Raw genomic sequence first — 14,030 nt, 5'->3', positions numbered from 1 at the left:
TTAAAATTAAAAGAATACTTTTATGTATAAAAAATTAAAGTATTAGGGTTAAAAAGTTAAAGTTAAAGTTTAATTCAATCAAAATAATTTAATTTCGTTAAGGGGGGGGGGGGGGTATTTTTGAGCCAAATATTTAACAAAAAGGTATTTTTGAGTCATTTCAGATAGTTCAAGGGTATTTTTGATCCTTTTCCAAATTTCGTTAGAGGGAGGGGTATTTTTGAACCAAAGAGGGATATTTTTGAGCCAAATATCTAACGAGGAACATTTTTGAGCTATTTCAAATAGTTCAGGGATATTTTTGAGCCTTTTCCATATTTTAAATGATGTTAGTATAAGATATTAAATTTCTTAAGTTTGGACTCGGGCTTAGCACGAGCCTTAAAAAATTAGTACTATAATAGATGAAAATATGTAAAATTATTGTCACCATGCTTGATTGTACAATCCTAAGGGACATTAAAATTTTCTTTTATATAGAGTCTCATCTAAAATTATCATCAAAAGGGGCTCATAAAACACGAGGAGTTGAATAAAAATTTTATTAATAGAATTTTAGTTATTTTATTTTAAAAAAATTGTTAACATAGGTCCAGAATCATTGCGTCAATGGCTTTATCATTGAATCGATATAAATAACGATCAGTTAATTGTAATGATAATATCTCAATCTCAAATATATTGGATCTGCTATATGGTTCTTTGCTATGCCATTTACTAGCTATTTAAACTATGTTAGATAATTAGCAAAATAAAATTATTTTGTGATAGAGATTTTCTGTATATTATATCGATATAAATTTGTGATCTCTATATAAATAGTCATCTAAATTTACTGTCTACTTTTTATAGATATACATAAATTATATGTATATATTATATACTTTTGGGGCTATTTTTTGTTTAAGTGATTATGTGAATGGTTGTTTATGTTAATTGTCCATTTCTCGTTTGTAGATGTTTAAATCATCTCAATCTCACTTCCCCGTTAGTATCCAGCGTGATGGTCACTTCTACCTTGTTCGGAATATCTTCATTCTTATAATAAATCTCTCCTAGTATGCTCACACATTCACCTCATCATTAATTCTATTGATCTCCCTAACTTTTATCGTCTGCACATGGGAGTTCTTGATTGGAAAACACTCCATGCTCTACAACATAAGCAATCTAAACATCACTGTGTAGAACTTACTTATAACATTGGGTGTATCTTTCTTGCCACAAAAGACTCTGGAAGTGAGCTTCTATATTAATTTCATCCATCTCGTCTTAATAGAATGTACGACATCATTGTCTAACTATTACCTTGAAATAAAGACCCAAATTCTTAAAGAAAAAATTACATAGATATCCTATATTAAGAAAATATTTATCATCTATAACAATAATTTTTTTCTCAGATATAACAATTATAATACATCTATATTGCATGCATAATTCACTTTTAATACATAATGCAAATTTCCATCTAACAAGCATAATACATTTTAAAATATTTATAATACATCTATATTGTATACATAATTCTCTTTTAGTACATTATGCAATTGTTATAAATGATAATAAACAAAAAAATATGTTTAAAAATAATAATTTATTAAAAAATAATCAATCAAGTAGTTAATCCATACTCAAAACATTTCTCTCTTGGTGATAGCCCAAGCATCATGTCTCACTTCCACAAGGACCACATACTTAACAGTTAACATCATTGAACGTAATAAATCGTAAAAATAAATACATACAAACTTCTTATCTATAGCTTTAAATTACTTTGAAAACTTACATTTTAATATAATTAGTAAGCGATATATCTATAGGAGTGCTAGTATAGAATATCTATAATGCAAGGATTGTGAGTGAGTGATTTTAAAACATGGAGAGCATATTTGATACTGAGTTATATTATCGAGGTGTAGTACATACAATTAACCTAAATAATACGTATTTTCTTTGTTCCTTTTTAGTACTTTATATTTTGTTTCTTTTTTGGAAGGAGAGTTTGGACCAATAAAATTGATGTCATGTAATTAGAAAGTCATGAGTTTAAGTCGTGAAAATAATTTATGGTAAAAATGTAAGGTAAGACTGCATACAATACACGTTTGTGGTGAAACCCTTCCTCACACCCTGCGCATAGAAGAAATTTTAGTGTATCGGGCCGTACTTTTTGATATTTCGTTTCTGGAAAGTCAAACTATATAATCTTTTATTAACATTTTAAGATGTGCTTTTTCATCATACTAATCAAGAAGAATGCAACTTATAGATTTTTCAAGTAAATTTGGAATATCCAAATTTTTAAATTTAATTCAATTTAACTTTGAAAATTAATTAAATCGAATCTTGTGAAGCAAAATATAATAAGTAAAAAACCCAGAAAGAGTAATATAAATATCTAAAGTAGAGGGGTTTCAATGCAATAACAAACAATTTCCCACTATATAAAATCCCCACTTTCTCCTCATAGATCAAACAAATTTACAGTCCACAATAGTAGTCTTGTTCTCAAAGAAATCTCAAAAAGCAAAAAAGAAAAAAAATCCAATCGCCGGAGCTTCGAGCATGTCGGGAATGGAGAGATTACAGCGGATGTTCGCCGGAGCTGGCGGCGCGTTAGGCCACCCGCCACCAGATTCTCCTACACTCGACTCTTCCGAACAAGTTTACATCTCTTCTCTTGCTCTCCTCAAAATGCTTAAACACGGTAATTTAGGTTTTTTTATTTACTTTTTTGCCCTCAGCTATCTTCGCTTTTTACATACTTGTTGTACGGATCTAGCTGTATTTATATATTTACTTATTCGTGTTGTTGCTTTTTAGCTTGAACGATGTATACTCGCTCTGTTTCAGTTTGTGTAAATTTTGACTGTGAATTTGGACATAGAAGCTTTGCGTTTTTTGAAATAAATTTTTTGTATTTGGAAAATGACGTGCGAATTACTATAAGTTATAACAAAAGCAAATTGAAGTATTAAATCTAGCTGTATATATATAGTTATACGTGTTACTGCGTTTAGCTCAAACTATGTATACTCGCTCTGTTCCAGTTTATGTGGCACAGTTGGATTTTTGAGATTTGAACATGTAAATTTTGACTATGAGTTCGGATATAGAAGTTTTAAGCTTTTTGAAATAAATTAGATATTTGAAGACTACGGGAAAAGTACTTATGAATTTCAATAATTAACAACTTAAAATGTTAACAAGGCATGTACTTGTTATACGGATGTAGTGGTGTATATATACTTATCTGTGTTATTGCTTTTAGCTCGAACTATGTATACATGTGTGAAGAAATTTTTAAAATGTATGTTATGTATAAAACGAGTTGTAGCCTTAGCGAGTGTGGAATTAAAATTTTGGATTAGTCTTTGTGTGTGTTAGAGTTAGACCAACTATATTGTGTGGAGCAGAGCGTTGGTTAATTAAGAACTCTTATGTATAGAAGATGCACGTGGAATGTGTGGGCACACTAGGAGAAATAGGATTTGAAATGAGGATATTGAAGATAAGGTGGGAACGGCTTTGGTGGAGGACAAGATGCGGAAAGCAAGGCTGAGATGGTTCAGGCATGTGAGAGGAGATGCATGGATGTTGCAATGCGGAGGTGTGAGAAGTTGGCTATGGATGATTTCAGGAGAGGTAGAGGTAGATGGAAGAAGTATTTGGAAGAGGTGATTAGACAGGATATGACATAGTTTTAGCTTACCGAGGAAATGACCTAAAATAGGGGTAGGAGTCGATAGTTTGTAGGTAGGAGTCGATTGTTTCTTCCATACTAGTACAACAACAACAACAAACCCAGTGTATTCCCACAAAGTGGGGTCTGGGGAGTTTCTTCTATACTAGTAATTGTAGTATTACTCATGCAATTTTTTGTCCTTTGATTTCTGTTACTATCTGTTGTTTCTTGTACTTTGACTGGCGTATATTTTGGTGTACTATTGTTCTTTTCCTAGCTGTTGTTTTTGTTACTTATTATTTATTCTTGTACTTCCATTTACTATCTGTTGTTGTTTTTATTGAGCCGAGCGTCTATTGAGAACAACCTCTCTGACTCTGAGGTAGGGTATTGTCTGCGTACACTCTATGCTCTCAGACCCACTTAGTGGGATTACGCTGGGTATGTTGTTTTTGTCTCTCTGTATGTGTAGGTGTTGTGTAATTATGGTTACTGTGATGTTAATGTGCAGGGAGGGCTGGAGTCCCTATGGAAGTGATGGGACTGATGTTAGGGGAATTCGTCGATGAGTATACAGTGCGTGTTGTGGATGTGTTTGCTATGCCTCAGAGTGGTACTGGCGTGAGTGTTGAAGCTGTTGATCATGTTTTCCAGACCAATATGCTAGACATGCTCAAGCAGACTGGGAGGTAATCACCGTTTGCTATCATATCATACAAGATTAGTTATAGTTTGAAGTTTCTACCTTTAGCTGGGTAATATGTTATTTTCCTATGGTTTATCATATGCTAAGAGTTTCCTAACTAATTGAAAAGTGAAACCTTTCTTCCAGGTATATCAGTTTCAGTAAATTCGGGGGCTTTTAGCATTTTATTTATTTTCCTTTCTTATGTCAATTGGTATGACTCTACAAAGGTGCTCTTGACAGCAAATTAGACAACTGATCATTTTCATGCGTTTGCTGCAATTTTTGACGAGGTTAAACTAGATATGGATTATCTGGCTGCTGTCCATTTCCTTTATGAATGGGATTACAGGAATAAGATGGTGTTAGGCACCTAATTTGGAATCTCATGAGATAGGATTGTTCTAAGTTGTAGGATTCTATTATTTGAAAAAGACCCGTTTTGTTTGCATCTCATTAGGTTATACAATTTCAGAGTGACTGTAGTTGTAGACTTTGTTTTTAACCGTTAAGTGTTCGTGGAAGAGTTATGGCTCTTATATAAAAGTAGCTAAATATATATAATAAGACAAGATATTATGAAACATCTGGTTGAATCTTTATGTCTATGCTAAAGTGTGAGACTTATGTGTTTGTGTCAAGAATATCTTTTAGTCCTTATTTTTGCCTGGACAGATAAGTTGTTGAGGTCTCTGTGACATAAGAACCAACTTGAGGATGTGATCTTCAGGATAGAGTGGTGACTTTATTTGGGAATTGTGCTCTTTGAGCTTCATGGTAATGGTCCTGGTGTATTTGCTGAGATTGTGGTGTTTAGGCTTTATTTTAATCAATTTTGGCAAGGGGCTGATTATTTGGAGTTAGGTTCCTACTTCCTTGAGCTTTTGTTAAAACCAACCTTCAAGAATGCTGGCATCACAAAGTTAAGTGGCTGTTGTCTAAAAATTTAGGCATGACGAATATAGCAGCTAAGTTGATAAGAAGTCTAAGTCCTTGTTTGGCCATGAAAACAATAATTTTTCGGAGTTGGGAGTCAGTGTTTGTGTTTGGCCATGAATATGAATTAGAGTTGTTTTTGAAATTTTGTGAGAGAAACAGGAGTGAAAAAAGTGAAACAAGTTGTACTTATTTTCACTATTCCAAAAACAATTTTCACTAAAGTGAAATAATTGTTATGACCAAACGCTAGTATTTTCACTAAAGTGAAATAATTTTTCAGAAAAAAGTGAAAAAATTCCTATGGCCAAACACTCACTAAATTAATCATGTACAATTTAGTAGTCCTGTGCAGAAACTAGAGAACCTTGTAAATGATTGAAAACTAAATCAGTTTTGATTATTTGCAACATAAGATAGAAGATTAGGATATTTCACGAACCTATTCCTTGTTCTTATCTTCTAGTTGTGGAAAGAATAGGGAAGAATGAGAGCAGAAAAAATACAAAGAATGAAAAAAGAGCCGGAGTATAAGTCCGGCTGCTTATTGAGAACAGTGAATCAAAAGTTGGTGGTTCATTGTTACTACTTTAATCTTATTCGTATCTGTTCTTTCATTTTCTGATGCGCCACTATCTCATATCTCCTTTATATGTTATATTGCCTAATCAACTTGTATACATCTTCTGTGTTTTGACACTGACGCTGTGCCCTAAAATGCTTCTTTGCGTTATGTTATAGACCTGAGATGGTTGTTGGTTGGTATCATTCACATCCTGGATTTGGCTGCTGGCTTTCTGGTGTTGACATCAATACTCAGCAGGTTATTCTTGTCCTTTTCCATTTTGATGGTTAGCTGGTTCCTATTGACGTTTGTAATGTTCTATGTGAATCACGAGGCACTGAGTAAAAAACGTTTACGATGTGAGTCCTTTAGCAGTTAATACAACCGGCCCAAGTTAAATGATCTTCTTTGATTAATTTGGAATTGAGAAAAACGTTATAAAAAAGATGGAATTAAGAAATGCGAGATTGGATCCTCTGTACTATGAATTTTGGCCAAGGTGGTGAAATGTGGCATGGTAATACCATGCAGAGCTGTACTCTTTGTTATCCCACTTTTTGAATTCACGGATATCAAGAATTTTCTCAAAGAGAAGGGTCCTGCATAGAAGTATTGGGAAGTTCTTTTATTAAAGATTTTATGCACTTTTTATCGTTTGCGTTCAGTGCTGAATTGTAATAGTTCCTTTCAATTTTAAAATGCATCCTTCCCTCGAGTTAGGCACTTACTAGTCGTTTCATACAATGACCAACCAAGTTAAAATCACAATCCCATCCATGTATAGAGGGTTAGATACGGGGTAGTGTCTACTGTCTAGTACTATATTTGCGAAAGAAAACGCAGGAGAGAGAGATTGGAGAGAGAGAGAGAGGCTGATTTACTTCTTTATGAACTCTCCGTAACACTCGCGTCTACCTTATCACCAGATAAGGAAGAGAAATCTAACGTCCCTTTACTAGCCCCTTACACTTGCTGTTTCCACCTTAATTGAACATAGTGGCTCCATGAGATTATGCCTTTTTATCTGCATTTTGATCATTAGATATAAATAAATTTATAGAAACTTTTGTGACGGATGGTGGAATTAAAGGGGCAGGGTTGAGAAGGAGAAGAGTGTGAGAGGTAATGGGGAGATGTTGAAAGCTTCCCTTATTAGTTGTCTTTTGTCCCAGCTTCACTAGAAAACATCTTTTTGCTTCTTAGGAGAAATTAACTTTTCATGAAAATGGGACCACATTGTTATTCTTAAACCCCCCCCCCTCCCCCCCAAAAAAACAACCCTGAGTCCGACACACACCAAAAAGGAAATAATGATACCACATTGGTATGGTTGTCTTTTTCATTCTAGAGCTATGATTTGTTGGGGTCTATATGATAAAAATAGGAAGTCTGGTTAGCAAGATATAGGTCGAACACTCTTTATGATAGACAAAATCCTATGGACAGACCTTTATGGCGTTCTGTATTGACTAGCATGGTAGAATCATAGAAATGAACTGAAACAAACTTCTGTTTCCAGCAAGAATTAAAAAGATGGAAAATAAAAATTACGGCAAGAGAGATTCATCCCATCTCTCCTCCCTCTAAATAACAAAATAAAGGGGATAGTGAGAAATAGATAAGTAGTTTATACAACCTTGCCCTCTCGAGTTGTCGAGTGCTCAGTCATATTTTGGTAAAAGCAGACGAGCACATGAGCCTATCAACTTGTGTTGTTGCCCTACCTGTCAGAACGTCGATTTGGTGTGTTTTGACATGGTCTTCATGTGAAGTATGCCAAAAACTAATGAATGTTCTATTTTGCAGAGTTTTGAAGCACTGAATCAACGAGCAGTGGCTGTGGTGGTGGATCCTATTCAGAGTGTTAAAGGGAAGGTGGTAATTGATGCCTTTCGCTTGATCAATCCCCAAACAATGATGCTTGGCCAAGAGCCACGTCAGACAACATCAAATCTGGGACATCTGAACAAACCTTCTATTCAAGTAAGTGTCACTATTGATCTTTATAGTTCTGTTAAAGATGTTACTCCCTCCCCTCCCCCATCCACTCACATACCCAGACTTGGTGTATGTGTGACACCTCCTATTTTACTTCGTGATATTTGGTCTTCCGCTTATGGTGATGCTTCTACTTGGTATGAATGTTTACACGACTTTCACAAGTTTTTCAGTGGTACAAAGTTCCACTATTTCAAAAAGTCCAATTGATTCATTTTTTCCAATTAAAGCGTGTTGTCCGGGAATCAATTTTCAACCTCTTTTTTTTTTTTTTTTTTTTATATATATTTTCCTTCCACTGCAAATATAATACTCAAAAATAAGTAAATTCTTAGTTAAGAACATCAAATTGTGCTGCATAAACTCGTTGATGGTCTATTTTCAATTCAGTTTTTTTGCGGTTCTGACAGATGCATTTTGCAGGCATTGATCCATGGTTTGAACAGACACTACTACTCAATAGCCATAAACTACAGAAAGAATGAACTTGAAGAGAAGATGCTACTGAATCTTCACAAGAAGAAATGGACAGATGGACTCACGCTCCAGCGTTTTGATAATCATTCCAAAACCAATGAGCAGACAGTTCAGGTAATCTATGGGTATTTAAATACAGCAGCACTCTTACATTGAGTTCCAACTTTGATGGTTAGAACTAGGAGTGCAGAATATAGTTGCTGATATATTTTTCATCTCTGCCTCTCCACGGTTGAGGGAGAAAACCTAGGAAATGTTGTCCTTGACATGTCAGTTGACCTTTTCGAATATTCTCATGTGCAGGAGATGTTAAACCTTGCTGTCAAGTATAATAAAGCAGTGCAGGAGGAGGATGAGTTGCCCCCAGAAAAGCTAGCTATTGCAAATGTAGGAAGGCAAGATGCAAAGAAACATCTCGAAGAGCATGTCTCGAATTTGATGTCCTCAAATATTGTCCAGACATTGGGAACCATGCTTGACACTGTCGTCTTCTGAAGTTTGTTTCTCAATAGTCTGCGATAGTCGTGTTTGAAGTGAAATAGAAACATTTCTTTTTCTGCCTTATTTCTAATGAGACCTGGTACTTTGTTTTACTATGTGATAGCAGCTGTTACACAATATGGTTATGTTATCTTAAGATGACTTCAGACATGTAGTGATCATCTTCCCACTGAACCATTTTCCTAATTCAACGCCTCTCAATTTCAAGACCATTAAAGGGCGGATGTGGGAAGGAGGATTTTACTTTCTTTTGAGCTCTTCAAGTTGTCTTCGTTCGAATATGGTTACAACTGTTGCTATGAGGTAGAGACTTGCTTCAACATCCATTCATATAACAAAGACATGACCCGATTGGACCCCAGCCTAGTGCAAGTAGAGTCCAGCAGAGTTGAGCTTAACTAAGATGAACATTGTGGGTTTTTTTATCATCTTCTGAGGGTGTTTAGTTTGTTTATCATCTTCTGAGGGTGTTTAGACTCCTTTGCATGCATCTCGATGATTTCAAAGGTACATGTCATTGAATACCACTATGACACATCGAACTGACCATTGACCATCTCTGATCTTTCACTAGCACAAATGCTAAATATGCCCTTCATGGACATTAGTCACTAGTTTCTTCAATATTATAAGAGGTTCATGTTTTATTTGAATTACTCAAATTGCCTATAAACAAAGATATCAATCAAAGAGAATCCACATTTTGGACTTTTTCTACCCTGTGTATGTTCAGGTAACCGGCCTAACGAAAAGAACAAATAATTTTATCTAGGAAAAATGACACTCTTTACCACTTTTTAAAATAAATAGCCAAAGTTTGAAAATTTTTCAAAAAATGATCAGTCGGATATACTATTTTCGTTTTATAGCCATTTCCTAATTTAGGTCATTTTGGCCTACGTAGTCCATATACTATACTGATACAGTCTATATACAATACTGATACAGTATTCAATTTGGACAATTCGGTCCTTTTAAAAATATTTCATTTTTTTTTTTGTTATATATTTTTTAACTGATCAAATATTCTATTTTTTTATTATTTAGAAATAATAATTAAATTATATAAAAAGATATAATTATTAAATACGATTTGTATCTATATAAGATATATGTATTGAAATTGTATAGTTCTATCAAATATGAATATGTATAAAATATATATAAAAAAATATATAGACAGTGTATGAAAATTATATAATTATTGTATAAAACGTGTAAAAAGAAAATATACAGTTATTGTATAAATTATGTATTAAAACTGTATAATTTTTGTATAGAATATTTATATGTATAGATTTGTATAGAAACTGTGTAGAAGGTGTGTGGAAACGGTATAAAATAAGCCAGTAAATTAAAATGACTAAAAAATGAAATTTAAATTCTTTGATTATTTTCATAGAAATAATTTAATTTGATGTGTTGTTTCTGTCCACTAAGTGGGAATACACTGGGTTTGTTGTTATTGTTGTGTTGTTTCTGTCATTTTCCCTTTTATCTATATATATTCCTTCGACTTAACAGACGTAAGGCATAGAGTAAGCTCTGCACGCAAATGAAAACGATGGAATTTATTATTATTGTTGTATACAAATCAAGGAGAATCCACATTTTGGACTTCTCTACCGGTATATGCATAGGTAATAGGCCTAACATAAAGAACAAATATTTTTATGTGTATATTTCTGTGACTTAACAGACTTGAGGCGTGGTGTAAATTCTATTTATTTAACAAAATGTTATAAGATTTGAGGCGTGGTGTAAATTTATTTATTTAACAAAATGAAAACGATGGAATTTATTTAACAAAAAGAACAAATATTTTTATCTTTATATATTTCTTTGATTTAGCAGACTTGAGGCGTGGTGTAAATTCTATTTATTTAACAAAATGAAAACGATGGAATTTACTTAACAAAAAGAACAAATCTTTTTATCTCTATATATTTCTTTGACTTAACAGACGTGAGGCGTGCTTTAAATTCTACACGCAAAATGAAAGCGATTGAATTTATTTAATAAAAAGAACAAATATTTTTATCTCTATATATTCCTTTGACCTAACAGATTTGAGGCGTGGTGTAAATACTACACACAAAATAAAAATGATGGAATTTATTTATTATTGCTGTTTATGCAAATTTAACATTGAAAACAACCACCTAAAGTATAGTATCAACTTCAGAGACAGTCGAATTATAAGGATTTATTAAAAGTCGTGAAAAAGATAATTTCCACAGCTGGATTCGTAACGTATTGATTACATGAGAATAATTTTAGTGATTACTGCGATGCTTCCAACTTCCAACCTCATCATTTTCCATTAATAAAATCAGCCCAACATTTGACCAAATCAAGTGCTTTTTCACTCTTAGGATTAAAAATGTGAAAAACATGATCTTCCCCTTTAGTTTCAATCATTTCTACTTTTCCTTTCCACTGACTTTCCACCAAATATTCATAGTACAATATTCCTCTATCTCTCAGTATATCCAATTCTGCTACACAAACAAGAACTCTATCACAAGCCAATTCTTCAAGACTTGGTGCTTCATCAACAAAAGGATTAATCAAAGGGTCATTATTCCCTTTATTTGATGGACAGACAAATTCCCACCATTTATCCACCATTGATTTTCTTACTTGATCTTTAATCTCTATGCCAATTGGCTCTTCTCCCCAAAAATATGGATTAATCATTAGCATCCCAGAAATCTTTATCCCTATATCTTCATCTGATTTCCCAGCTCTGATTGCCATAAAGTGTGAGATATTAGCTCCTGCACAAAATTAATTACAAATATCGTCAATGAACTTCATCCATTATAACAATATTCATTGTGACAAGAAGCAAACCTACTTTTTTTGGCCCATATAAATGACTAAACTTTATTTATATAACAATCATGTCACTGAATTATCTTCTGCAAAATTATTTGAGATAAACATCCGCTACCCTCCCGAACAATGATCAAAGTTGCTACGACACACTTCAACTTTATAGGGGTTTTATTACCTGAAGTCTTGAACTCAATTTCAGCATATTTTTGTACCTTTTTATGCTGAAGTGACACCTTTATTACATAAAATCCCATATCAAAAGTGTCATATCAGCTAAAAAAATTGACAATGGGTGTCATGTAAGCTAAAAGTTTTGACAAAAATATGCTATAATTTAGTTAGGAATAATAGACCCTCGTAAAATTGGAGTGTGTCGTAGCAAATTTGATCATAGTTCAGCAGTACTAGATGCTTTACTCAAATTATTTTAACTTTATCGATTATAAAAGTAAACTCACAAACTTCATCCATTACAACAGAAAATTTATTAAATTCTTTCACTACTACAATATAATTACAATGTTATTTTTTGTATTATTATACTTTACCCCCTACTTGTTTTTTCCCAAGTAAAGGATTAGCTACTTCTTCAGAGATATCACAGGTCAAAAGGAGTGTGCAACGCAATTTACCAACAAACTTGAGTTAGACAAAAGATAATTTGGTGGTGATGTTGTTGTCGTAGATAAAGTTTAGTGATCATATGTGAAATTAACTCGTATAGTAATTTGATGCCGATACTATTAATTATCATAGATAAAATTCAGTAATCATACGTGAAATTAACTCGTACCTGCACTGTCCCCTGCCAAGAACACACTATCAAAGTCAACAAACTCTTGCAACCAAACATCTGTCCCTTGTTTGAAGTTATGTGCAGCCACCCATTTAAGAACATACCAAGAATCATCATAAGCTGTTGGAAGAGGATGTTCTGGAGCTAATCGGTAATCGACAGAGACAAGAACAACATTAGCAGTAGACACAAACACAGTGAGTGAATCATGGTACTTAGGATCACCAACAGAAGATATACAAAATGCTCCACCATGAAAATAAACTACTAAAGGATGTTTCTTTGACTTTGTTGTTGAATTTGGTAAGTAAATTCTGGCAGAAAGGCCAGTTTTTGGATTTACTAAAACATCTTTGGATGTAACACCAGTTTGTGTGTCATATGTTGCTGGTGCAAATTCAGTGCCAACAAGTCTTTTGATAGTACCATTTTTGTACACTTTTAGGTATGGAAAAACATCATGGACAACTTCAAGATTGTTGGTTGTGTCCATTTTTTTGAAAGAGAGGAATTGATTAAAGAGAAAGTGCTTTTGGTAAAACCAATGGGAAGGAAGAAGGGAAGAAAGAGTGGTAGCTATTTAAAAGCAAATGACACCATTGATGGGGTCTTTATATAGTTGCTGTAACACATTAAATAACACCTTCAAGTGCGGCGTAAAACCTTGTTGTCATGGGAGTGATCAGTAAGTACCGCATTCAAGGTGTGAAAACAGTCATTTTACAGAAATATAAGGTAAACCTTGCATAAAAAATTCATCTAACATTTTAATCACACTAAATTTTGAACCTTACAATATCTTTTTTTTTTTGATTGAGAGTTCCAGTAGACATTGAAATCTTGTAGAACTCTACAAGAAGAATTCAAATTCTGTTAGAATTTTTGGCATTTGTAAACATTAAAATCTTATAAAACTCTACAAGAAGAATTCAAATTCTATTAGAGTTGTTGGAGGCTATTCTACATCAATCCTAAATTATGTCTATAAAAACGTGACTTACTCACTTAAAGAAATATCTTGAATATCCCATAAATTCATGAGTCAATATCCCACAAAATCATGGGATATAGAAACAAATTTGTGTCACTGTAAAAAATTATGTTGAAAACAGTTGCAATCATCGAATTGTTTGGTCATAGAGAATTATGTATGAATGTAGACATGGATTCCACCAAAGGTTAACATGCTACAACCATAAGTGCTATTTTATTTTTAATTAGCGATTTTGATTCCAATTTTAAGTATGAAATCACTTTTAATAGAGAACGATTTACTCTAATGTATTAGGATTTTTGCCTGATTTTCTTACTATATTTAAATTTTATTTTTTCTTAGAAGAAAAATAATTACTTTTCCTGAAAGAAAAATATAAAACTTTTTCATATTTAGCTAACTCTTTTTTGGAAGAAAGATTTGGAAGAAAGGTTTTCGACATCTATAAATAGAAGGCCTCTTCTCATATCATAACACAATAATATCCACAATGTAGTCGTTAATCTGGTTTAGGAGGGATTTCTCCATACGTTTATGCTTTTTTTCATA

The 14,030-nt window shown here is 33.1% G+C and overlaps 2 protein-coding genes across 2 annotated transcripts; one reads left to right on the top strand and one right to left on the bottom strand.

The window, feature by feature from the left end:
• Positions 1-2,439: 2,439 nt before the first annotated feature.
• Positions 2,440-9,062, top strand: LOC107867138 (26S proteasome non-ATPase regulatory subunit 14 homolog). The gene is made up of 6 exons (XM_016713256.2): positions 2,440-2,710; positions 4,200-4,377; positions 6,051-6,132; positions 7,681-7,857; positions 8,296-8,463; positions 8,653-9,062. Exons 1-6 carry the CDS (start codon positions 2,569-2,571, stop codon positions 8,842-8,844), a joined length of 939 nt encoding a protein of 312 aa, XP_016568742.1. The 5' UTR covers positions 2,440-2,568; the 3' UTR covers positions 8,845-9,062.
• Positions 9,063-10,950: 1,888 nt separating this feature from the next.
• On the bottom strand, positions 10,951-13,159 carry LOC107869441 (probable carboxylesterase 2). Its single transcript, XM_016715977.2, has 2 exons — positions 12,485-13,159; positions 10,951-11,630 (listed from the first exon to the last, which is right to left on the bottom strand). The coding sequence occupies exons 1-2, from the start codon at positions 12,978-12,980 to the stop codon at positions 11,164-11,166; spliced, it is 963 nt and encodes a 320-aa protein (XP_016571463.1). The 5' UTR covers positions 12,981-13,159; the 3' UTR covers positions 10,951-11,163.
• Positions 13,160-14,030: the final 871 nt, after the last annotated feature.

The sequence above is a fragment of the Capsicum annuum genome, chromosome 4 (genome assembly GCF_002878395.1).
Source record: "Capsicum annuum cultivar UCD-10X-F1 chromosome 4, UCD10Xv1.1, whole genome shotgun sequence".
NCBI lineage: Eukaryota > Viridiplantae > Streptophyta > Magnoliopsida > Solanales > Solanaceae > Capsicum > Capsicum annuum.
The sequence above is the reverse complement of the archived record's forward strand: the minus strand, read 5'-3'. Positions and strand labels throughout refer to the sequence as shown.